Raw genomic sequence first — 27,921 nt, forward strand, 5'->3', positions numbered from 1 at the left:
TCAATAAAATATTGGCGAACCGAATCCAAGAACACATCAGAAAAATCATCCACCACGATTAAGTAGGCCTCATCCCAGGGATGCAAGGATGGTTCAACATATGAAAATCCATCAATATAATCCACCATATAAACAAACTGAAAAAGAAAAACCACATGATCATCTCACTAGATGCTGAAAAAGCCTTTGACAAAATGCAACATCCCTTCATGATAAAGATCTTGGAGAGAACAGGAATAACAGAAACATATCTAAACATGATAAACGCAATATACAACAAACCAATAGCCAACATCAAACTAAATGGAGAGAAACTCAAAGCGTTTCCTCTAAAATCAGGAACAAGACAAGGCTGTCCACTTTCTCCATACCTCTTCAATATTGTACTTGAAGTTCCAGCTAGAGCAATAAGACAAGAAAAGGGGATCAAAGGGATACAAATTGGAAAGGAAGAAGTCAAACTTTCACTATTTGCAGATGACATGATAGTCTACATTAGTGACCCGAAAAACTCTACCAGGGAACTCCTACAGCTGATAAACACCTTCAGCAAGGTAGCAGGATACAAAATTAACTCAAAAAATCTGTAGCCCTACTGTATACAGATGATAAACCCAATGAGAAAGAAATCATGGAAACATCACCTTTCACAATATCCACAAGCAACATAAAATATCTGGGGGTAACACTAACCAAAAAAGTGAAAGACCTGTACAGTAAGAACTTTGAGACTTTAAAGAAAGAAATTAAAGAAGATACCAGAAAATGGAAAGATCTCCCATGCTCTTGGCTAGGTAGAATTAACATAGTAAAAATGGCAATCCTACCAAATGCAATCTACAGATTGAAAGCAATCCCCATCAAAATCCCAACAGTTTTTCACAGTCAATGAAAGAACAATACTCAACTTTATAGGGAAAAATAAAAAAAAATCCAGGATAGCCAAAACAACTCTTTACAATAAAGGACATTCTGGAGGCATCACCATCCCTGACTTCAAGCTCTACTATAGAGACATAGTTCTGAAAACAGCTTGGTATTGGCACAAAAATAGATAGACCAATGGAATCGAATTGCAGACCCAAATATTAACCCAAGCACCTACGAACACCTTATTTTTGACAAAGGTGTTAAATATATACAATGGAAAAAAGATAACCTCTTCAACAAATGGTGCTGGCACAATTGGATTTGGACATGCAGAAGATTGCAGATGGATCCATACCTGTCAACATGCACAAAACTTAAGAGCAAATGGATTAAAGATCTCTCCATAAATCCAGCCACACTGAATCTTCTAGAAGAGAAAATGGGAATTACCCTTGAACAAATTGGCGCAGGAGACCTATCCCAGAACATCATGCCAGAAGCACAGACACTGAGGTCTTCAATTAATAAATGGGACCTCCTGAAACTGAGAAGCTTCTGTAAGGCAAATGACACAGTCAGTAAGACAAAACGACCGCCCACAGAATGGGAAAAGACCTTCACCGACCCCACATCTGACAGAGGGCTGATTTCCAAAATATACAAGGAGCTCAAGAAGCTAGCCACTAAAACACCAAACAATGAAATTAAAAAGTGGGGTGCAGAACTAAACAGAGAATTTTCAACAGAGGAATATGAAATGGCTGAAAGACACTTAAGAAAGTGCTCAAAATCCTTGGCCATCAGAGAAATGCAACTCAAAACAACTCTGAGATAACCACCTCACACCTGTCAGAATGGCTAAAATCAAAAATACCAATGACAATCTATGCTGGAGAGGATGTGGAGAAGAAGGAACACTCCTCCATTGCTGGTGGGAGTGTGAACTTTTAAGACCACTCTGGAAACCAGTATGTGGTTGCTCAGAAAAATGGGAATCAATCTACCTCAAGATCCAGCCATTCCTCTCTTGGGTATATACCCAAAGAGTGTATGTTCATAAAACAAGGACATATGTTCAACCATATTCATAGCATCATTGTTTGTAATAGCCAGAACTTAGAAGCAACCTAGATGCCCCTCAACTGAAGAATGGATAGAGAAAATGTGGTACATTTATACAATGGAGTACTACTCACCAGAAAAAAGCAATGGAATCTTGAAATTCGCAGGCAAATGGATAGAACTAGAAGAAACCATCCTGAGTGAGGTAACCCAGTCACAAAAAGACAAACATGGTATGTACTCACTCATATATGAATTTTAGACATAGAGCAAAGGTTTACCAGCCTATAATCCTCTTCACCAAAGAAACTAGGAAACATGAAGGACTCTAAGGGATAAATAAATAGACCCCAAGAATGGGAAGTGGTATGAACTCCTGAGCTAATTGGGAGCATGAAGGTAGGGGAGAGGGTGCTGCCACAATAAGAGCACAAGAAGAGGAGTAGAGGAGAGGAAATGGAGGAGCAGAGACATTGAGTAGGGGGAAGAATAGAGGAGAGACAGCAGGATGAGAGATACCATATTAGAGGGAGCCACTATAGGTCAGAGAAGAGATCTGGAATTAGGGAGATCTCCAGAGACCTACAAGGATGACACTATCTGACAATCCAGGCAATGGTGGAGAGGATAACCTAAAAGCCCTTCCCTAAAATGAGATTGATGACTACTCTTTATGCCATCCTAGAGCCCTCATCCAGTGGCTGATGGAAGCAGAGACAGACATCCACAGAAATACACTGAGCTGAAATCTGGAATTTAGTTGAAGAGAGGGAGGAATGAAGATTGAAGGGGTCTACCAGGTTGGAGAAACCCACAGAAACAGTTGGCCTGAACAAGGGAGAGCACATTGACCCCAGATGTTATCTGGAAGGCCAGTACAAGATTGTTCCAGCCCCCTGAACATGGATGTCAGTAAGGAGGCCTCTGCACTCCAGGGAGCCTCTGGAAGTGGATTAGCATTTTTCCCTGGTGTAAGAAGGGACTTTGAGAGCCCATCCCACTTGAAGGGATACACTCTGGCCCTGGACACATGGGGAAGGGCCCAGGATCAGCACAGGAAGATTTGGTGGACTTTGCAGAGCCCCCGTTGAGGGCCCTACCCTGCCTGGTGAGTGGTGGTTGGATGGGATGGGGGGTAGGTTTGGGGTGGGGGAGGAGAGATGGGGATGAGGGGAGGGAGAGGGAGAAGGGACTTACATGTGAAACAAGCTTGTTTCCTAACTTGAACTAAAAAAAAAAAAAAAAAAAAAAAAAGAATAGAGCTGAAGCTCATCTAGAAACCTCCTTCAAGAGGTCTTATTCTCATAGTTTCTAAAGGTGTTATGCAAACTGCCAACAGTACCACCCAGCTGTTAATCCTATGAACTACAACAATGAATACCATGACAACACATGACCAATGGTATAATAGTGAACTTACATGTGGGTATAACCAACAGCTGTCTACTTGGACTAACCATCAACTCAATAGGAAGGAATCCATGCCTGGTGCTGCAAACCCAGCCAACTACCCAGGGTTGGGTAAGTCATGGATCCCAAGGGAGAACTTAAATTATCTATATTATCAGTAAGTAATAAGAATAATAGTGCATATTTATATAACGATCACAACCAATCACTACTATATTTACAAACAACATATTGCTTGAACCAGGATAAGACAGGCCACAAGGTTAAGACTGCTACTTGACAGGAAAGTGTCTGAAAGTGGTAATTTTGGGTACAGAGTACCAGGAAAGTCTGAAAGGATCAAAAAGATACACTGAATTAGATACAGAAAGTAAAATGAATAAAAGAAAAACTTCCAGGTACCATAAAATACTAGCTACCAGACAAAGGTTATAACCTTGGAGGTCAAAGGGTTAATGACAGTCCACTAAATTTCCTGGTGGCTTCTTAGACTAATGTTACCTCTAATAAAACCCAGACCTCTGGGCAAAGATTTTCAGGCACAGGAGATGCTCTTATGTGTTCCCCCTCCAACCCCTACAAAGATGAAATGATTTAGGCCCTGCCAGCAGCACTTGTATTACCTTGGGGTGACCATAAGGGCAGGGGACTCACCCTGAAGGTGGCTGATGAGTTGCAGGAGGAAATGGTTCAATCCTCCCTAACCCTTAAAACACAAACAACCTTAGGCCAGGGCCCTGCATATACTCACTCTGGCTCTGTTCCCTGGCATGTCAATTGAGGCTGACAAATTGCCTGTTAACCCATGAACAAGCCCTAATATGAAGTTGTTGGTGATAACCAAGGTCCCTGGAACTCAAAGACAAGGCCTGGTTTGAGTCCTGTTGTCCCTATGGCTGACCTAGTAGAGGTGTGATCAAGGTTCCCTTACAGTCTGAGATTCAAGTTGAATTTTATTAGTCATGTAATCTGACCCTGGCACAGTTCCTGCTAACAATCTTGCATTATTTAGATTTTATTTTGAAAATGCCTTAGGCCAGTTCTATTTAAAAATTTTCCTGCAAGTGGGGCCTAAAAATGCTACTTTTCTTTCATTAGGTACAATTAGAGCTGTGCAAGGTTGAGGAGGCAGACTAACGAGTATGCAAGAATGAGGATCATAAATTTTTCTCTCTCCCCCTTCACATCCCAAGGGGGACAAGAAACACATTCTGGCTTAATGTAAGGAAAGAGCCTTCACAGTGATATCCCAGCAATGACTTACAATTACTTTTGTCTGTAGTCTTTGCAGGTAGAGTTGTCTCTCAGTATCCATAAGGGAATTGTTCCAGGATGCTACAAAATACCTCTGAAGCAAAATCCTTCAGATGTTCAAGCTTATTTTTAGTAGAAGATGACATTATATTTGCATATAACCTATGTACATTCTCCTGGATACTTTAAATCATTTCTAAATGACTTTTAACTAATGAAATGTAGATGCTATGCAAATGTGTAAGTAATAGTTATACTATATTGTCTAGGGATTACTGACAAAAAGTCAGCACATGTTCAGTACAAATGCAATTATTTTATTTCTGTGAATCTTTGGGTCATTGCTGTTTGGATTCATGTATATAGAACTTACAAAACAGAAAAGTTGACTCTATTTCCACATTTTTTATCATAGTTAATTCTATCAGTATGTGGGAAAATGGGCAGGCAAGGTAAGCATCATCTAATAGGAGTAAAATATAATATAAAAAATGATTTAAAAGTAACTTTGTTAAATGTATCTAGGGAGGACCGAGATCTCTTGGTTGCTACTCTTAGAAATCAATAATAACATTGCTTAAGTTCCAAACTTATGGTTACCCATGTCATCTTGGTAAGCTGATAGAATGAGAAGTAGATGTTTACAGAGAAGACTAATTCTATTAATGCATGTAGCAAAGTTGCTGCAAATGTTTGAATAATCACAGCTTTCTATACAAAAGTTTAATGACAGCTAGTTTAAGTTGTATTTCTTGCTTTTTTTCTTTCAAAGGCAATTCTAAGAGGGACTGTTGATCAAACTTAGTTTCTCTGGGGAAAGGCAAGACTTGAGCTAGCATGAAAAAAACAAAATATCCATTATAACTTACATTACAGAACTTGTCTAAATTACAAAATCAAATGTATGGTTTGAGTATATGTGATTTTGTTTAATGTGTTGGTTAACCAAGTGCCAAGAGTCTGATGAATTAAAAAAAATACCTAAAAATAAAAGCATTAGTAAAATGACATAGGATATAGCTAAACTCTTTTTAAATACTTCCTTTCACAGTCTTATTTGACTTCAAAATATTTTCTTTGCAACTTCCAGAAATATCTAGTGATCAACAAACTGAAAAAAGAAAACTCCTTGACATTTAAAAAATGTAAATTGAGGATGGATAGATGGCTCTTCAGTTAAGAAGCACCCACCGGTTCCAAAGGACCCAGATTCAATTCCAGCACCCACACATCTGCTCACAACCTTATATAACTCCAGTTCCAGGGGATTCGACACCCTCCTCTGGGCTCCAGGGTTACCAGGCTTTCACACACACATATTTGCAGACAAAACACCTCTGCACAAAAAATAAAAATTATAAAAACTGAAACTGTAAATTGATTAGTGTGTGTGTGTGTGTGTGTGTGTGTGTGTGTGTGTGTGTGTGTGAATCTAAAAGTGTTAGATGAGACTGTCTTCCTCTAAACATAAAATAAGTAGCAAATTCTGAGGTCCTTAACTGATTTGTTTTAGTCCTCAAAATTTATCAGTAAAAGAAGGCTTTATTGGAAATATTTTTAATTATTTTATATTTATTTTATTTTATAAAAGTGGATGAGTGATTGGATCATACGTATGTCTGTGTAGCACATGCATGCCTGCTGGGTCCTCCAGCAGGTAGAGCTGTGGAAGGACTGGTCCAGTCATTCTCCTCCTGGGACTGAGTGGAATGGACAGTATCAAGGACCTAGACTCCGCTCCTAGTCACTGGAGAGAACCACACTGAGTCTGGAGACTTGTAAAAGCAGGATCTCATTTTATTGCATTAAGCAGTTAATTATATGGGGTTGAGGAAGTGGGTGGAGACCTCAAGATGGGGTGAAGTGTAAGGGCCAATAGTATTGAACCACAGTAGCAGTAGCTAAGTAGAGACAGTTGTAAGCCAGGCCATACTGAGTCATTCCCATGCAGAAGTTACAGGCCAGAGACAGGTTGCCAAACTCAAATCAGGCTCAGGGAGTTATACTGAGTTTACTAGGACTTGTGTGGTGCCTGTCAATATTAGAAGAGGTTATCATATCCCTGGAACCAGAGTTACAGTCCTTTGTGGACTGCCATGTGGGTATTAGGTATTGAACCTGAGTTATCTGCAAGAATAATAAGTGCCCTTTACCACTGAGCCATCTCTTCATCCCTTGAAATTATTTTTGAACTTAATGCACAGTCAAATTTAAGACTAATACAGACTATAACTACATGAAACTACAAACATGTAATATTCACGCAATAAAACTCCAAAAGAAGTTAAATTATCAAATTTATTGATGTTAGTTAATGAAAAAAATCCTACACAATCATTAAAATGACAGTTATTTGCTATATACATTGAAAAATAAATGAAGGTCTATGTAAGAACCAAAAGTATTCAAACTATGGAAGAATCTGGGAGAAATACAAGGTTATTTGAAAACAAATCCCCTTTATGTTTTCTTTCTGTTAAATACTTTTAGCTTGTAGAGCTGTGAAGAGTTCAGTGTTTTACTTTTATAAGATGCTTTGTCAAACAAAGGATGTTGTATTTCACAGATGAAGTAAACAGACAAGGATATGTTGGAAGTATGATCAGGGAATATTTTCTCAAGGGTTTGGATCTCCCACTGACATAAATATCCAGCCTTTGGCATTCTACTGTTATTCTCCAACTTGGAATTATCCATTTATTTTCCTTATAGCTCATGGTACAGTTAGGGAATATGTGAAGTTACCTCCAGGAAATGAAATGAACTGCACTTGAGAAACTTGCTGTTTGAGAATATAGGCCCTAGAATCAGATGCTTGGGTTCAAATCCCACCTCTATTGTGTCCTAATAAAGGGTCTTTGTTGACTAAGTCTCAGGTTTTTGGTATATGAAAAATTAGAATAGTAAAAGCAACTGTGTTTATAGAGTTATTATACTGCCAAACGTCAAAAATGTCAAGTCTGATTTTTGATGGATTTTCTAACTGATAAGTCAGTCTACCACTTTCATGAATACTTATAAAAGAAATGAGACTCTTAGGTCAGAACTCATAAACAGTAAATTAGTAATAGCATTGCAGAGTATTTGGGCTATTTACTCAAACTTTATTCCATAGGATAATATAGAGGGGATCAAAGTAAGCAATGAATTAACTACAATGGAAGAATCTCAAGCTTAAGAAACATTTATCTTTAGTGGGAGCCATTATAGGTTTAAAGAGAAATCTGGCACTAGAGAAATGTCCAGAGATCCACAAGGATGACACCAACTAACAATCTAAACAATAGTTGAGAGGCTACATTAAAAGCCCTTCTCCAATAATGAGATTGATGGCTACCTTGTATGCCATCCTAGTGACTTCATCCAGTAGCCGATGGAAGCAGGCACAGACACTCACAGCTAAACACTGAGCTGAACTCTGGAATCCAGTTGCACAGAGGAAGGAGTGATGAACAAAAGGGTCAAGACCAGGCTGGAGAAACCCACAGAAAAAGCTGACCTGAACAAGAAGTTGTTTGTGGACACCAGATTGACAGCTGGGAAAACAGCATAGGACTGTTCCAGACCCCCTGAAAGAGGAAGTCTGTTTGGAAGTCTGTCATGACCCAGCATGTCTCAGCTTTAAACCACGACAACCCTGAGGTTCTACCTGAATGGGGGTATGTGGACCTGGAAACTCCCAGCAACCCAACGGTGATTAAGATCAAACACAGGCATCTTGTCATCATTAGAGAGCTCTCAGTTCCATGTTGTAGAACTAGAGTCATTTCTTTATTAGCCATCTTTTCTGCTGTTTCTCAACCATCCTGCCAATACCATGAGGGAACCATTTCTCTCCTTGTTCCCCTCTCTCCTCTGGTCAGTCACCCCTTACCTTCTTCACCTTCCATCCTCACAAGTTACTCACACATCTCTCACCTCCACCCACCTCCACCCACGTGAAGGCCTATCCAGATGCTTAGGTCCACAGAGATGCAAATAAGAGGCATATTACCCTGAGGCCATGGTAAACAATAGTAGCCTTACTGTCATTAACAATACAATAGTGGGCCAGAGCTTTCTGGTGCTCCATGTTTAGTGAAACCTCAGGCTGGATCTCAAAATATTCCATAGTGGAAATATTTTGGTCTCCCACAGAGGTCTGGACAATCTATGGGGCCACTGGTAATGGGTCAGTATTTACCCCTAGTATACAAACGGACTTTGGTAGCCCATTCCTCATAGAGGGATACTCTCGAAGCCTAGACACACTGGGGAGGGTCCTGGCCCTGCTCCAAATGATATGACAGACTTTGAAAATTCCCCCCATGGAAAGCCTCACATGCCTGGGGAGCAGAAAGGGAATGGGATATGGGGTTAGTGGGCAGCAGGGGTGGAGGAGACGTAGAGGGAACTAGGATTGACATGTAAAACAAGTTGGTTTCTAATTTAAATAAAAAGAAATATTTTATCTTTTATAACATGTCATGGGAATTCTAGCTCTACAGAGGGAACTGTGTTCTCTTTTTTCCAACCACTGATCTGTGCAAACTTGTTCTTCAGTTTAGAGGGAGATGTTCTTTCCATCTTCCTAAATTATTCTATATGCATATGTCTTTAAAAATATAATTCTATTTTTATTCAAAACTATTATTTTTATCCATGTAGAGGTGGCCATAGATAATTAAAAGAGGGCCCTAGATGCTCTAGAGCTGGCGTTACATACAGGTGGCTATGAAGCAGCCAATATGGGTGCTGGGAATTAAACTGAGATACTATGGAGGACAGCAATGTTATTTGTTTTGTGCGTGTGTGCTTGTTTATTTGTTTGTTTTTTGAGACAGAGTTTCTTTGTGTAATAGTTCTGGCTGTCCTGGAACTCACTCTGTATACTAGGCTGGCCTCGAACTCACAGAGATCTACTTGCCTCTGCCTCCTGAGTGCTGGGATCAAAGGTATGCGCCCACACTGCCAGGCTCAACTGTTCTTAATTGTTGAGCCAGTTCTTCCATTCACATGACTTTGGAAAGAAAATCCAAAACAAAGGATACTCTTCTCAAAAGACATACAAATATGTGAAAGAACTAAGGTGAATTCTCTTGGAATAGTGAGGTACTTTATAGAAACCACTTAGTATGGGGTCTCATATATTCTAGGTATCCAATACAAATTAACTCCATTAGTCACTACTACCACATTATCCAAACTGTTAACTACATAAACAGATTTTGTATTCTTTCTGATTCATTAAAAAAGGACAACAGATCAGAAAATAGTAAATATGTATGTACATATACTACTTGCTAACGATAAAATTTTAGCTTGAATATATAATAAAATGTCATTCAATATTGGGCAATGTAGTGGTGGTACAGTTCTTGGCTTGTATGTGGTACCTGCAAGACCATGTGGTTGTTTCTCAGAATATTTATGTGCAAATATACACACATAAATATGTGTAGGTATGAGTGTATGTATGCTCTCAATTCAAAACAAACTAAAATATTCAGGCATTTGTTATTAAAGTCAGATATACTTTTAAAATAATTAGATATAACACATATTTAACAGCTATTGATAAAACAAAACCTGAGATTTGTAAATGTTTCCAGTGATGAGTCCACATTAACATCACCAGTGGAAACAACTATAATATGCCTCCTAAAGGCCCAGGGATATGACTCATAATGGTTGATGGAAGATGGGGGTAAAGATAAGGGAATAATAAAGCATAATTAACAGAATCAACTATCTCCATTCAACACTACCATCCACATTATAGTAGGCATATTTCCTGTGATCTTGTTTGAAGACATATTTAAGAATTACAATTGGCATACCTTAGCCCACAGCAAAAAGCTTTCCATAAACCTGTAGACAATTATGTTTTTGTAGAAATCTCATAACTTTTCTATAAAGCCTTCCTATAACAGTTTCATTGACTATAACAACTCTTGCTCATTTCCCCTTTGCTTTTTAGATTATGTTGATAAAGTTATATGTCAATGTTCCTTCATAATTATTCCCATAATATTCATAAAGGCTTTACCTTATTGCCTTAGTTACACAGCAAACTCTTCAAAAACACATCTTCCCTTACATGTACCTATCTCTCCACACAGTAGATACAGATCATTCTTCCTGCCTTTGTGTTGAAATTGTATAACTTAATTGACTAGGTAACTAAATTAACATGCTCTAAGCCTCTATGATTTCTTATCTGATCTCTGTCTATTATCATTTCCAGAGAGCTTGAAAGACTTATAAATATTCAAAAGTTGTATTTACCTGTCATCATGTGACTTCTGTCCTAGTAGCCGTATCATTCTACTATCACTAGAATCAGTAAGGCTATCATATTAGACAAATCCAATGAGCATTGTTCACCTTCATCCTGTCAGAATTCCATGCATTATTTGTAAGGTAACCATTTCTTTTACCTTATAATCTCCCCTTGGAAATATCTTCCTCTGTCTGATTATCTTCCTAGAAACACCCATCACTTATTCATCTTCATGGGCTTTCTTCCAAATGCTGAGTGCTCTTTAAAAGGTATCAGGGGTTTTTGTTCAGCTTCATTTTATTTTCTATCCCTCTAAACTTTATTTCTATCCCTCCAGCAACCTTTTTCTAGTGACTACTAGTGACTAGATCCTAGTCACAACTGAGCACTGAAATACACAGATCATGTATGGGTGTGTGTCTAATTCTGTCCTTTCTCTTAAACTCCTTGCCAGCAGAACAAACTAAGAGCAAAAAGATAATATAACTCTAATGAAAAAACTTACTAAATCAGATACTGAACTTACCTTTCTCCTACAGTCTGATTTTCCTTTTGTACTGGGTATTATGTTTAGGAGTATCTCTAGTCATTCTACCTAATTTCTCAAGTTGGGTTTCTCAGAATTAACAGAGATAAAAATGGTACAAGCAGGAAAGCAAGAGATCAAAATATCCTTATTTCCAGATATCATCATCTCACATTTTAAAAATCCTTGAAGATGCCCCAGAATGTGATTAGACCAGATACATAATCTCAACAAAGCAGCAAAACACAAAATTAACAGCATAAATCCAGTAGCCTTTCTGTATATAGATAATGAACTTGTTAAAGATGAATTTAAATTTTAAAAAATAGCGCATTCACAATGGACTTAAAAATACCTAAGAATAAGCCTATCCAAAAGGAGAAATACCTTTATAATGAATCATTAATACACTGAAGAAGGATATTAAAGAATGCACCTGAAGATGCTACAACCTGGCTGTTTAACAAAATATTATGCACAGATTAAACACAGTTATCCTCAAAATTCCAAATATTTCCTTCATAGAACTCAGCAATAATTATAGTAATAATCTAAAGTGTATAAGAAAGCATAAAAGTCCCAAATAGCCAAGGTAATCAAAGAATAATGAACAATGCTTGCTTTATCACAATGAGCCTCAAATTATACTGAAGATCCATAGTAACAAAAGCTATGTTTCTGGGACAAAAACAAACATGTATATCAATAAAATAGAAAAAAAGTGGACCCAGAAACAAATTTATGCTTCCACAGCCATCTAATTATTGCCAAGTATGTCAAGATCCATTTGAATAAAAGATAGCTTCTTCAACAAATTCACTGGGAAAACTGGCATCTACATATGGATGAATGAAAATAGGTTCCCCATCTTTCACCATGTACAGAAATTGATTAAAACTGGATCAAAGGCCTTAAGGTAAGATCTGAAGTGCCAAAACTGCTAGAGAAAAACATTTTTACATATAGGAGGCATAAGTAAAAACTTTCTGAGTAGGAATACAACAGCGCAGTAAATAATAGGAATTGAAAAAAATAGAATTCTTTGGAATTAGAAAGCTTCTGCACAGTAAAGGAAACAATCAAGAGAACGAAGAGTAAGTTACAATGGGAAAACATGTAAACTGTGTATTATGTAAAAGATTAATCTATGCAACTTAAAATTAAACACAAGAAAAATTATCAAGTCAATGAATAAAGAACTGAACAGTCCATTATCAAGAGAAAAATATAAATGGTCAATAAATATGAGGGAAAGTGTTGAATATAGTCTGCAATCATGGAAAAGTCAATTAAAGATGCTTTAAGATTCCATCTTTCTACCAAGAACTAACTACAGACAACTAAGAAATGCTGAGAGAGGGATAAACAATCTTCCCCAGGGAAGAGCACAACAATTGGTTATCCAATGCCAGCCCTGAAAACACAGTGCCATTATACGAACTAAGCAGGATGCATTTAGGAATATGCATGCATATATTACATTTAATGAAAAATGAGGCCCTGACTTTCAAAGAGATCAAGGAGAGGTATGTAGAGGTGTTTGAAAGGAGGAATTGGAGGGAAGAAATGTAATTTTAGTATATCTAAAAAATAAAATAAGTAGTAAAATGTTTCACATATATACAGTAAAGTATTAACTCAGCCATAAAAAGAATGAAATTAGGATATGTGCTACAAAGTTGATCAATTGATCATCATATTAAATGATACAAGCCAGAGTCTAAAAAGGAAATATATGTTTTCTCTCATTTTTGAATATTAATTTTTATAGATGTAAAACACACAAACAGAAAAGAGATAAGCATGAGTGTAAAAAGGGGGAAGAAAGGTTATGTGGGGCAAATATGCTCACAATACATTATAACATAGATGGAATTGTTGTTATGCATCCCAATATGATATACAATTAATGTATATGAATAAAACACACCAAAATTATTAAAAGGAAGAAACCAAAATCACATGATTCTAAATACATAATTTTCTTGGGAAAGACAAAAACTGTGAAGATAATAAAAAATGACCAGCAGCTGTCAAAGTACTGGGGTGGAAGTAGGGTGGGGTGATGAATAGTTGAAGGATAAAAATGTCAGATAAACATGATATATTCTTCAAATCCTACAGATTGCACTACTCTGGGTGAATGTTCATTTGAATTTTAAGTAATAATGTATTAAATTAGCTCAGTAATTTTTACAAGTTAAACTAATACTGGTGTTGGGTGAAAAGTAGACAAAATGTTTTTGCTCAATTTTCTAAAACTGTACAATGATATAAAATGCCTGCTAATTATTTTAAATTCAAAAAACCCACTTCAAAATAAAAGGTAGAAATAAAATGGCAGTTTAAATTAACAGTCAGTCAGTCTGAGGTCCTCTCCATACATTTCCTAGTTAACCACAATCAAATTAAATGTGTAAACACACCTTAACTTAAAACTGTTAAAAGAGCTGAATTTCCACCAGTCACAATTAAATGGTTTTCAGCTAGTCCTAGGTAGAGTCATGACTAGCTACAACCAATCAGGTGGATTGACTTATCTAGTCCATCATTCATTCTGAGGCCTGGAGTGTTCTGAACTTTTTTTTTCTGGTTCTTAATATTGCTGAACTCATGAATTATCATTTATTCAAATAAACTAATTTGCCTACAATTTTTCTTGTTTATTGGGAAGTAATGAGGTTTTTTGTTTTTGGAAGAGCTTGGTAATGGCAGTCTTTAAAACACACTGTAAAACACTGTACCTCCAGAAAGTGGCAAATCAATCATTTGTATGGGATAAGCTCCTGGCAAGAAGGAGAGTGTGATTTTTAAGTCTTCTTTTGGAGAACTTCATTTCCTTTTGTTTCAAGTGGTTTCTGTCCCCCTCTTCCCTCATAAACCTTTCAGGAATTTTCATCTTTGTGGATGTTTCCCTTACTTTCAAGGAAGTGTAGAGACTATCTATCTTTCCCTAGTACTTTCACAGTCTGGAAGTTGAGATATTCCTATATCAAAAACCAGGAGAGTTGCTTTGAATATTTCCTTTCCTTTAAGTCCTTGGAGAGAGATGGGCTAAAGAGGTTGAGGTTGTACTCTCTGTCTTAAGACATGATAGGCAGGTCTTGGCAGGGGTGTTAGGTAGATACTATGGCTAGTAGGCAGGTATGGTAGACCTGGACTGGAAAGGTGAGATAGGTTGAGATTGAACTAGGCCCTCTGAATGTGGGTGTCAGTTGAGGGGGGGAGGTCTTTGACAGTCTATGGGACCTCTAGCAGTGGAACCAGTATTGATCCCTAGTGCATGAATGGGCTTTAGGAACCCATTCCCTATGGAGGGATACTCTGTCAGCCCAGATACACGGAGGAAGGACTAGGTCCTGTCCCAAATGATGTGACAGACTTTAATGATCCCCTACGGAAGGCCTCATCCTCCCTGAGGAGTGGCCTTGAAGGGGGGTGGGATGAGGGATTGGTGGAGGGAATAGGAGGTTGAGAGGGAGAGGGAATTGGAATTGGTAGGTAAAATAATATTGTTTTTAATTTAAATAAAAAGTAATTTTTAAAAAAGAGAAGTCTCTTAAGGAACACCAGCTACCGGGAAGCTACTATGACAGAATAGTGGAGGGGCGGGGCCAGAGAATCTGGTGGTAGGGGGAAGGGAGGGAAGAACGAAAGGGTGCCAGAAGACCAGAGGGGAGGGGAGGGGAGGGGATGGGTGGGGAGGGGAAAGCCGGGAAGAACAAAGGGCTGATAAGACACTGAAGGAGAGGAGACATACTAACACCAAAGGACTAAGGGAGCACAGACAAGAGGTTGATTTAATCTATCAGGGCCAGGAAAACCCACAAGGCAATTAGCCAGCATGGCCTTGAATCCCGAGGATCTCGGTAGTGGGTTCCGGCATAGCAAGGTGTCGATGTACATCAATGAACAAATGGCCAAACACGACAAAGGCCCTGATTTCTATCTTGAAAACCTGTCCTTGACCTGGGAGGAGGTGGAAGACAAGCTCAAAGTCATCCTGGAGGATAGTGAGGTGCCCAGCGATGCTCGGGAAGCCTGTGCCTGGGGCACCCTGGCCTTGGGTGTGCGCTTTGCTCACAGGCAAGGCTGCTTACAAGGGCACGGGGTGCAGTGGCTACAAGACCTGTCCAGAATGCATAAGGTGGCTACAATCTCCTTGTCATCAGACCTGAAGCCACTCACCCACCAACAAGAGATAGAACGCAGGGAGGTAACTCTCCAGCTTCAACTGGCCAAGGCTAAACTGGAAGAGGTGCAGAGAGAACGAGACCTGCTCAGATTGAAGATCCTCCAGGCAGTAAGATTGTCACCTGGTCCTGTCTTAGCCCTGCCCATTCCACCCCTATGTCAGTACCCCATTCCCCGAACAGATCTCAACCTTATGCTTTTCTCCCCAGGAGCTGAAGGCTCTCCCAGCTGCAGTAAGACCGGCTGTGACCATTCCTTCTTCTGTGGTCAGAAGAGGAGGGACAGGGACACAATGGTCAGCTGCAAAGGAAGACTTGGCAGAGTTGATGGCTGCTGCTACTGGAAGAAGAGAAGATCGAGCAGAGATAGCAGCAGCTGCCCTAGCAGGGACAATAACTGGCCCTGAAGAGGCCTCAGAGGAGTCCAATGGAAGTTTCATGCACCTTCTTGGAGTCATGAAGTGGAAAAATTATCCCTTGAAAAGGCAGAGAGCAGGAGACCTCAGACCCAAGGAAGCATCTATGTTCCCTCTCTCGCAGTCCCTGAATCTGAGATCCATATCCTCCTCTGAACCCATTACTGTCCAACTCCCTGCTTCATTCACATACTCATATGAAAGCCCCTTCCCAGCCATACCCACCACATCCCAACTACCAACCACAGACAGACCCCCTGAGATGCATTCCTACCCTGTGTCCTCTGATATGAATCAACTGTCTGATATGGGAATCCACCGAGGAGATCATCAAGAACTGCAGAAAGACAAGAGATCTTCAGCATTCCGCAGGCCTGGGGACTGGGATTGCCCTTGGTGTAAAGCTGTAAATTTTTCAAGGAGGGAAAACTGCTTCCACTGTGGGAAGGGAATCTGGCTGCAAAACCCTTAGTGAATTTGGAATGTGAAATAGAACAGAACAAACCAATGGAAAATCATTTTTTTTGGTAGAGGTGGAGTGTACTGGGTAGAGCTTGGGAAGGGGATCTAGGGGCACCAAGAGAACGGGACAAATCTTGGTGTGAGATACTGGGACAGTAGAAATGGTGTGGGGAGGCAGAATTTTTATTATTTCTATTGTATTCAAGATCCAGATCAATAGCAGTCACAATCCTGGAATGCTCTCTCTCTCTCTCTCTCTCTCTCTCTCTCTCTCTCTCTCTCTGTGTGTGTGTGTGTGTGTGTGTGTGTGTGTGTGTGTGTATGTGTGTGTGTGTGTGTTTGTGTGTGTGTGTGTGTGTGTGTGTGTGTGTTTGTGTGTGTGTGTGTGTGTGTGTATGTGTGTGTTCAGTATGAATATATGTATGCCCCACCCCAGTGTCTGGAGACCTAGATAGCTAAATATAAAAACCCTTCCTTTCCACAGACCTAGCCCTTGAGTGATGGAGCCAAGGGGTTATTTGACCACAACTGATTCTCAGAGTGAAGGATCTGAAGGGAGTAGATTCTATAGTCAGGATGGGATTGGGTGAAGAGCCAGCGGATCACTGAAGTTGGGGTCAGAGTCACAGCCAGTGATTCTGGAGGCCACAGTCCAGCCCTGGCCCTGGCTAAGGCAGGGAACAGAACTGGCTGCTTTGCAAACAGTTTTAGACAGATGCTAGAGACTCTGGGGAGCTGACAAATAGGAAGACTGCAGAGGAGTGGATCTGATGACCACAGAGAATTCAGTTACCTTTTATCTCTTTGCAGTTGTATTACACAAGGTTCCATTTTACCTGGATCCCTTCTTTAAGCTAAGAAGTAAGCTCCTCTTCGGAGCAACTAGATCATTCTCTCAGCAGGCAATTTTCTTTTTATATCTTGATGTTTCTTTTTAAAAAGCAACCAAGGTCTTTTCTAGCCCAGAGTGGCCTCAAACTTACGATGTAGCTGAAGATGACTGACTCCTGATCCTCCTGCCTCCACTTCCTAAGTGTTGACCTTACAGGTGTGGATTGCCATGCCTGGCTTAGAAAAGTAGTTTCAAAACAATGCACCATTAAAGAAACGTGATGGAATTGGCAGGGGAGTTGAAGAAGTGGAGTGCAAGCAGTGAGGATTCCTTTATCTATCCAAAGCCTCCAGGAATGAACTGGGCAGGATGCCTATGTTCCGAGGGAATTCTATTACCAGAAACGGGTCAAGCCTCCAGTAGTCATTCCCAGTAGTGAATTGGATAGGAGGCCCATGTTCTGTGAGAGTAATACCACAATAAATGAAACCTGGGATGGGTTAACCTCAGGTTTATGCTTGACCCAAATTAACATGGCAGAGATTTGTCACCCCTATGAGAACTCTGAAAGACTATGGAGGATGCCAGCACCAGATGCAAGCAAGGACTTCTGTGACTGTACAGCCTTTTAACAGAACTCTTCCCTGGTCCCCAGTGGACAGAACCATGGACAGGTCTGAACAGGACACTCCACTGCTTCAAGGTGAGTCAGCCTCTGATCCGACAGAGTGTTTGTCAATCAAGGTGAGCCAAAGCACAGTGCAGTCTGGTGGGATTCTCCCTTCCAACTCAGCAACATGCTACATGAAGGAGAATGTGGACTTTAAAGGCTCTCAGTGTATTCTGAAATGGAAAGTACAATGGAACTAAGGAGGAAGGTGGGAGTTGGAGGAGTAGGGGTGGGTAGGAGGTTGGTCTTCTCCTACCCCTCTTGTGGCTATAAGATATGTTGAAATTAACCATGTCTGTATTTTAATCCACAGGTGGAAGGAGGAGAGGTGACTGCGCCTGGACCAGACTAAGTTCTTGACTGTCCTCTGGGTACTACAGACCTAGAGAATGAGAAGCTGTTGTAGCTGTGAAAGATCCACAGGAACAGATATGTGACTTTAGGTTGTCTGTTATTAGTGGGGATACATCAGGATTAGGGACCAGATCCCCAGCCTGCAATTTTCCAAACACCTTTTGAGCTTGTTCAACCTCTTCTGTTTCCAGGTTTTGTAATCTCAGTGCACTTGACACCTGGATTTGGATAGTTCTTTGTTGTGAGCTAAAGTTCTTGTGCATTTAAGGATGTTCAGCAGATTCCTAGTCTCTACTTGTCTGAGTGACCCACTCCCTATGCCTTCAGTTTTGACAACCAAGGCTGCCTCTTGGATATAGACACATGTCCACTAGAGGGCAAAATCAACCTGAGTTAGGAACCTACCAGGCAATGAAGTACTTAAGGGAGTGAATGGGTGAAGAATCAAAAGGGTCACAGAGGCCAAGGCAGCTGAGCAATGTCCATTAAGCCTGACATTTACTTGGAATATTCAGGCACACTCAGGGTGGTGGCAGAGTAGAAACCAAATGGCCTGGTTAAGGAGTAAGGAGCACTTCTACAAGGACTCTCGACTGTGAAGGGAAGGAGCGAACTGAGTTTGAGACACTGAACAAGGGAGAACATGAGCCATTCAGAAGGAGGTAGCAGAAGCAAGCTTGAAATGTAAGAAATATGGGAAAGAATCGGATCACATAAAGTATTGAGGCATGATTATTGGATTATTAAAATTTAAAATTCATATGACAAGCCTATTTGTTTTCTAAACAAAATCCCTTCAAAGTGCTGCTTAAACACATACACATATGGTTGCAGGCTTATGCTTTTAAAAGGCCTTGAAAGCCATTTTGTAAAGGGAGAATGAGCTTCGGATTCGAGGATGAGAGGCAATGTGGTACAGGATGCTTAGAGACGAGTAAGGCCAAGGAGATAATACTTCTTATATATGTCTGTTTTGTAAAAATAGTGGAATTATTTCCCCTCCCCCTCAAATAAGAAAAACATGGATTTATTGACACAGACATATTTGGAAAGTTTGTTTTTTCCTCCTGAACAGGGAGACAGAGGGCATGACTATGTGACTAGATTACAGGAAACCAAGGGGCTCTTTGTGTTAGGCTTGTGTGTTAAAATGAGCAAGGCAGATAAGGGGGGGGAGGTTTCTGAAGGGTGATCTATATCTGAGCATTTAGGGTGAGGGGGAAAGAATGTATTTCTAAGAGATGGCTAACTCATCTGAGACAGAATCCAGCTGAATTGAAACTCTGGTTCTGGGCAGCACCAGAGACTCTAGAACAGGGCTTGGGGAGAGAGACTAGGAAGTGGATTGTAAGGAGGATACTAGATGCAAGCCTCAGTATTGTTATAACTTAGTCTTATTTTTCCCATTAAAAATTTCTACCCCTTTGGACATTGGTTTTATGTTTTGACAGACTGGGGAAAAATAAAAAAAATATCTACCTGAAATCATATATAGTATACTTTATTTTTCACTATAAAGTCTGAAGTATGGTGGCACATGCCTGAGATCCTAACATTTGGGAAGCTGAAGTGAGGTAATACACCCAATTCTGAGGATAGCCTAGGCTACATAGTGAGTTCAAGCCCATCTTGACTATACAAAAGGACCTTGCCTCAATAAAATAAATTAGAAATAACAACAAACAGAAAAAATGACAAACAAAATTAACCCTAAGTCTGTCATTTGAGTACCTTCTATAAACACCACAGAAGTGGTTCCTTGGACTTTAGCCCTAGATAAGGAAACTTAGTGATAAAGGCAACTTCAAACAAAGAAGATTTTAAAGACAACATTGCTTGGCCAAACAGATGACTCGCTGGCTAAAGGTACTTGCTACCAAGCCTAAAAACCTGAGTTCCATCCCTAAAATTGACATGGTGGAAAGACAGAACCAATTCCTGAAAATTGTCCCCAGATCTCCCTATGTGCACCTATTTCCATGCACACAAAACACAATGAATAAATGCAATCCTTTAAAAAATACATCGCTGAAAGTGAGGAAAAGGGAATAAACAACAGTTTTCACAGAGAATGATTACAGAAATCACCTTTGTTGAACATCTACTTTCTTTTTTATCGTTTTTATTTTAAAACAATCTTTTCTCATTTTACATACCAATCACATTTCCCACTCCCTCCTCATGCCTTCCCCACCTTTCCTCCTCCTCACCCCCCATTTAGTCGTTAAAGAGGGTAAGACTTCCCATGGGGATTCAAAGAAGTCTGGCACATACATTTCTTTGAGGCAGGACCAAGACCCTGCCTGTATAACTAGGCTGAACAAGGTATCCCTCCAAAGAGAATCGACTCCAAAAAGCCAACTCTAGCAATAGTGATAAATCCTGGTCCCATTGCCAGTGGCCCCACAGACTTCCAAGGCCTCTCAACTGTCACCCACATTCAGAGGGCATAGTTTGGCTCTATGCAGGCTTAGCTGCTGTCAGTCAGTGAGCTCCTACTCACTCAGGTCAGCTGTTCCTGTGGGTTTCTTCAGCATGGTCTTGACCCCTTTGCTCATCAACTGGACTCTGGGAACTCGGCCCAGTATTTAGCTGTGCATCTCTGCATCTGCTACCATCAGATAATGGATGAATGTTCTATGATGATAATTTTGCTCATACTCAATCTAATTACAGGTGATGGCCAGTTCAAGCACCCTCTCCACTAATGCTTAGAATTTTAGCTGGAGTCATCCTTGAGGATTCCTGGGAGACCCAGAAAGACAAACACTGTATATACTCACTCATACATGGATGTTAGATCGCCTACTTTTTAAAGAGTCATCTACACACTAAGAAGCCAAACTTACTTAGAGGGGTCTCTAAATAATTGAAAAGAAAAGCTTAAAGCATATTCCACTTAAAAACAATGGCACTTTCCTTTTTTGTTTTGCATCATATGGGATAAATATCAAAAGCTGGACTAGTCCAGGGGTGGTAGCACACACCTTTTATCCCAGCACACTCTTTGGAGGAGGAGGCAGGTGATCTCTGTGAGTTCAAGGCCAGCTTGGTCTATAATGGGAGATCTAGGACAGCCCGAATAAGTAATGTTTCTGCTTCCTTGGAAAAACTCTGTCTTGAAAAAATAATTGGACACAGAAACATTACTTACTACACAGAAGAACCCTAAATGCCTCTAAATGCAAACCAGGTTTTTAATGTGGCCTTTTTATTCTGATATTTTTTAAAGGGAACTGGTTTAACCAACATCATTATTTACATTCCCCTTACAAAAATTTCCTTCATGCTATTAGCATTGGAAAAACAGATAGAGAGGGGGAGATTACAAGAGAGGGAAGGGAATACAGCCAGAGGGTCAACAAAAATATTCAAGAAAATTTATAGTGAATCCTACTACTTTATATGGCAAGTTTTTTTCAAGAATATTTTTAAAAAATTTATTCTTCTCTCCTATATTATACCTTAACCATAGTGTCCCCTCTGTCCCCTCCTCCCAGGTTTCCCGCCCCCTTTCTCCCAGATCCACTCCTCTTCCATCTCCCTTCAGAAAAGAGTAGGCCTCCCAGAGATATCAACTGAACATGGCATAACAAGATGCAATGATACTAGGCACGAACCCTCACTTCAAGGCTGGATATGGTGACCCAGCAGGAGGGAGTCCCAAGAACAGGCAAGAGAGTTAGAGACATATCCCTCTCCCACTGCTAGGAGGCCTACAAGAACATTCAGCTATACAACCATAACATACAGAGGACCTAGCTAACACCCACGCCAGCTCTGTGATTGTCACTTCAGTCTCTATGTGTCTCTGTGAGCCCTGCTTAGTTGATTCTATGGACTGTGTTACTAGAAAGATTTTAAGTAGCTTGCCATGTAGCTCAGTTAGCACAGTGCAGTGTGCAGGAGACCTAGGTTTGAGACTTGGTACTGCATGTGATATTCCACACCTGCATCCCTAACACTAGGAATGTTCTGGCAGGAGGAGCAAAAGTGCACAAGGTCATTCTTAACTATATAACAAATTAGAAGTCAGTCTGGTTGGTATACAGCAAAAGAAAAAATTTGATTCATGTGAGTAACTAAAATACCTCCAGACTTTAGTGATCTGCAAGTCTCAGCCAGTCAACAAATGACATTTATGGAAAGTCCACTTTATGTGTATATACTGTGTGTGAAGAGGCTCTGGAGGAAACTTTAGATTCCGTTAAAAAAAAAAAGATACTTCCTGTCTGAGAATAAAAGAATGTGAATACAAAACTCTTTTCTTAAGGGGAATCAAGGGAAGGGTATCAAGAGGAGACCAGGGCAATGGATCTAAAAACACAAACATTCAAATAATACCTCTTTATATAAAATAAGTATATATTGCCTTATATGGAAAGATAGTGATCTAGCCTAAAATTGAGTATGCATAGTTCCCTATTAGCTTTTGTTTTATGTTAATGCATTCAGCACCTGAGGGAGGACATATACATCACCTTCTGATGTTTAGTTGTTGCATAGTAATAGATCTAGACCATCCCTATCAAATAGCAACCAACTTGTCTTGCCAAGGGGAACCATTGTGTACTGTAGAGGGTAAGGTCAACACCACGCAAATTGGCCCCATCCTTGGCAGTATGTGTTGGAATATATGCTCTGATTAACAATGCTGAGGTGAGCAGCATTGCTTTTCTTTAATGAGTGTTGGGTCATGAAAGGGAATTTACCTCCTTTAAATACACATTTTCTCCATGGAGCTGTCATCTGTTATGAACATGCTCTACTGCCTAATTGCAAGTCAAGTTATTCATTAGTTGTTTTGGTGAACATCTTTTCTAAGAATTGGTCAATTTCTTAAAATAACAAGCTCGAACTCTATATGAAGCTTCCATTAAATAAAGGTTAATTATTGTATGCTTTACATTCAGAACAAAGACCTTGAGAAGCTTATGTGCTAGCCAAACTTGCCTTCTGTTTTCCCCTGCATATGGCCATGTTTCACTATCTCTCTGCCCTTGAGAACTGTTCCATCTACCCATGAAAACCTTGACCCTCTCTATCTATTTTAGCCATCATGAATCATCTCAGATACAATAACTCTGTCAGTCAATGACAATCTTTCCATGGTCTCTAGTAGTCTACTTGATACAGCTAATCAGTCATTGGATATTTATCATACAAAATGAGAGTAATATCCAAAAAGAAATGATACATTGCAAGGAGAAATACGGTTTGAAAAATTACATTGGAAAGGGATACTTATAAATAATATGTATCAACCTGGAGAGAAGACTCAGCTGTTGAAAGTGCTTGCTGCTCTTCCTGAGGATCTGAGTTTGGCTTGCAATTCCCATGGCTGGGAGTTCACTATGGCCTGTAACTCCAGTGCCAAGGGATCCCACTTCCTCTTCTGGCTGCTGTGAGCAACCCCACACACATGAGCATATACATTCACACAGATACTGATACATGCACATACAAACTCACAAGCAAATTGAAAAAATTAAATAAGTAATAAGCATTAAAACTAATGTGTAATATTTTAATGAAAATAGGTAAAAATAGTAACTAACACACACACACACACACACACACACACACACACACACACACACACATATATATATATATATATATATATATAAGATGGAGAGAAAAGTGGAGGTAAAAAAGAGGAGAAAATTGCATTTTGGAAAGAGTTTTAATTCTGATGTACATTTTATTCTGACATGCATTTTGGAAAGTGTTTAGTTAGGACTGACAAGAAAAGTTTTATGTAGCTACAGAATGCAAAGTTAAAAATTAATCAAAACAATCCACTTTGTGTTATTGGTAGTTAGACACCTTCCCTTGATGTTTTAGGCAACATAGAAAATACTTAAATATTCAAACATTTAAATGATTTTAGTTACTGGACTAGGTTTCTGAGATTTACTTCCTTGTTGAATCACATAATAACGTGCCTTCTGAATTACCCTTGCTTTATTACAACTTAGAGGCTTGTCACAATTGTTTTAATCTGTTATAAATTGGAAACCTTGCCATTTCCTTATTCTCACTTTAGCACCTTTACATAGAAGACTTTCTTAAAATAGCTGTTTCTTATGCAATTGATACCTAACAGTTAAAATATAGTCTTGACTGAAAATATACCTTTTATTAAAAGTAAACACCTTCATTTAGGAATGAATGAGCTTTCATTTCTGTTTCATGAAATGAGTTTTTAGACAAACCTAATCTACATACTTGTGACCTACGATTATATTCATTCTACCGCCATGCAATATGATGAATGATGATATGAAATATGATGATGAATGTTTTTCTTTGAACTGATTGTGAATCTTATACCTTGGATATTTGGGGGTTAGAGTAAATTGTCAAAAGTAAAGAACCAGTTAGGCCTGGTGGCACATATCTTTAATTCCAAAACTTCCTGAGGCTGGTGGACTACTGTTTGTTTGAGGCCAGAGTGTTCTACACAGTGAGTTCTAAGCCAGCCAGCACTACAAAGTGAGATGAGGGAGAGGGAGAGGGGGAGAGAGAAGGAGAGGGAGAGAGAGAAGTCATTTAAGACACACCTACAAATATCCTCAATCTCTCTCTTTGGTGAAAAAAAACAATTTTAAAACACGTTTGTACAAAGTTTGGTAACTGAAAATGACCACAGTGTTTCTTACTTTACAAAACAAGAAATGATTCTATTTCATCTATTTCAGAAAATTACTTCATGGACTTGATCCTTACTTTTCATGTACTTATTATCTCTATTCTACTGCCCTCTGTTGTTCATCTTTAATCAGTAAGATTCTGCATTTATCACCATACCATACTGTGCACCAAGGGAAAGGGAAGCAGGACCACAGAATTTTGTGAAGGCAGAAATTAACATAAATAATTGCACCTTCTTCCCTTCTTTGTCATATGCGGAAAGGTAGGTTCCTACAACGAATGGGTAATAAATGAGATGAGTATAGCAAACTCACTTGTGCCTGAGTTCTGGAATCGGGAACATCTGCCCAAGTTTCAGTAGCCCAAGTCACTGGGACATTCACTTTAATTTTTATAAGTGTATGTTTCTTGGGTTATATGCCTCAAATTGGTATAGCTGGATCATAGAAATTAGCAAGGACTTTCATGCTAATTTCCATAGTGGCTGAAATAATTTATATCCACACCAACAATGACTAAAGATTCCCTTCCATTCTCTGACCCTATCTGCATCAGCTTTTTGTGACTGTTTATTTTCTTGATGAGAGTCACCTAGGCTAGGGTGAGGAAGAACTTCAATACAGTGTTGATTTACATTTCTCTGGTGGCTAATGATGGAACATTTTTCCAAATGCTTATTTGCCATTAGTACTTACTTACAAGATAATTTTAATTTTAAATATATATTTTTTTTAAATTCTTCATGTCTTCCCCATATTAGTAATCTGTCAGGTGTTTGAAAAAGGTTTTCTATCATTCTATAGGCTTTCTATCTATTTTGTTGAATGTATATCTCAGTAAACAAAAACTTTATTTCATGAAGCCCCATTTATCAAGAGTTGCTCTTACTTCTTGAGCTGTTAGAATTCCATTCAGAAAGTCCTTGTGTAGTTCCAGATCTTGAAGCATTAGCTGTAAGATTTCCACTAGCTTCAAAGGTATAGATTTTACATTACAGAGTTTGATTCATTTTGACCTGAGTTTTACATAGGGTAGAGATAGGATTCTAATATTTCAAGACACATAGATATCTAGATTTCCAGGTATCTATTGTTATCAAGGTTCAGATGATTGTATCTGCTTTGTCGTATCTCTACATATTCTATTTTATTTGTTTCATCTATATGTTTGTTTGATGCCAGCACCATGCTGGTTCATTTCTATGAGTCTGTGTATAGTTTGAAGTTAGATATTGTGATGCCTATAGCACTGCTCGTTTTGCTTAGGGGGCATCTTCTGTTTTGGGTCTTCTGTGTTTCTGTATGTGTTTTGGATTATTTTAAACATCCATGTGAGGAATGTTACTGAAATTTTGATGGAAACTGTATTGAATTCATATAGCGCTTTTAGTAACATGATGGTTTTTTTATAGTATTTATTCTGCTGATCCAATAACATCTTTCTATCTTTTAGTATTTTCAACCACTTCTTTCTTTAGTGCTTTACAGTTTTCATTGAAGAGGCTTTTGAAAGAACTCTACTAGCCACTGAGTCTGGCATTCTCTTTCCTGAGGCTGTCAATCTTCCTTTCGACTTACATCTATTCCTCTGCCGTGCACATGCTCTGTACTACAAGCTGTGTCCTTTACACACCGTATTTCCTTTGCATTTTATCATTCTGTGTGTTCACTACCACGACCTCAGTACCTTCTCACTATCTTCCACCTCAAAGGATGGCTGCTTGCTAGCTGATCCTGGTTTATTCCCCAGAGCAATCAGTGTGTGAACAGTCTTCTTTGTAGTTTTCTTGAACATAAGAAGCCAGTCAGTTTCCAAAGAGCAAAATTGCAAGCACACAAACAAACAAAAAGAAGTCCATTTCCATTCCATGACCTTTCTATTTGTAGTCTGTTGACTGGAACACTCTCCTCCCAAGAATTTCAAAAGACTTACTCCTTCCATTCCTTCATAGCTCATCTTAAGCATCACTTTCTATGAGAAGCTGCCTTGGCCACCTAAATGAAAGCAGTCTCCAGGGTGCTCCCGTAGCATGACCTTTTCAAGGCTCACCATCAATATTACCCATTGAATTTGGGGGTGGATTTTTTTATAATTTGTATATTTCCCACAATCTATAATGTAAGCTTCATGAGAAGAGGCACTTAACACCCAAGTTGTGAAATACAAATATTCAATTCCTAATGGAAGTGTCGAAGATACGTGTTAAATAAGGAAACACATTTTTGTTTTCCTTCTTAGGAAAGCAAGATGTAGCCATTAGTATCCCTCAGTCCCTGGGATAATATTGGAATCACAATGTAAAGTTCATAGTTTTGAAGCTAATAGTATACTGCTTGAACCTGAAACTGTTCATGGCCACAACGATTATAAGTAATCGCTCCAGGATATGATCCCAAGCAACTTAGCTACAGAGACTCAGCTACAGACTAAAGGTAATAATGCTAGTAGCAATAAATTAAATAGCATCACAGTGTTAGAACTACATAGTAGTGCTGGTTGGCACATATCTTGCTCAGAAACTCGCTAATTTTACCCTTGGTTTTAATGGATACACTTGTGGAATTTGCTCCCTGTAGCAGAGACTAGACTTACTATAACATCTTCTGTTTTCTTCACTGTTGGGAAGGAAGTTTGAGAAGAAACACAGATATATAGCATTAGAAATTTCCTTGCAAAATACTATTTTAATATACTGTGCTTAGCAGTAAGGATGCATATATTGACCAAAGTACCTTTCCTAGATATTCCAATAGCTATTGAAGCAAATAAACAGAGGATGATTCCTGAATACACACACTGAGGCAACATTTGATTTTATCACTAAGTGTTCAGAAGATTTTTTCCTAATCTTCCATGAGAATGTTCATCTGTCTGCTCCACTTTAATTCCTATGAAATCTTCTCCAGCAGCATCCCTGGTAAGGTTAATATTGGTGAGAGAAGCCACTCAGAGT

The 27,921-nt window shown here is 39.1% G+C and overlaps 2 protein-coding genes across 2 annotated transcripts in view; one reads left to right on the top strand and one right to left on the bottom strand.

The window, feature by feature from the left end:
- The window catches only part of LOC113837573 (X-linked interleukin-1 receptor accessory protein-like 2), a 284,206-nt gene that overhangs the window by 245,752 nt on the left and 10,533 nt on the right, over positions 1-27,921 (bottom strand). The gene's annotated exons all lie outside the window — the stretch shown is intronic.
- Positions 15,229-16,465, top strand: LOC100751190 (testis-expressed protein 13A). The gene is made up of 2 exons (XM_027432066.1): positions 15,229-15,687; positions 15,788-16,465. The coding sequence occupies exons 1-2, from the start codon at positions 15,229-15,231 to the stop codon at positions 16,463-16,465; spliced, it is 1,137 nt and encodes a 378-aa protein (XP_027287867.1).

Source organism: Cricetulus griseus, chromosome X, assembly GCF_003668045.3.
Source record: "Cricetulus griseus strain 17A/GY chromosome X, alternate assembly CriGri-PICRH-1.0, whole genome shotgun sequence".
Classification (NCBI taxonomy): domain Eukaryota; kingdom Metazoa; phylum Chordata; class Mammalia; order Rodentia; family Cricetidae; genus Cricetulus; species Cricetulus griseus.

Coding starts and splice junctions, on each gene's coding strand:
- LOC100751190 (XM_027432066.1), top strand. CDS start 15,229: ATGGCCTTGAATCCCGAGGATCTCGGTAGTGGGTTCCGGCATAGCAAG. Junction 15,688..15,787: donor GATTGAAGATCCTCCAGGCA/GTAAGATTGTCA, acceptor TTTTCTCCCCAG/GAGCTGAAGGCTCTCCCAGC.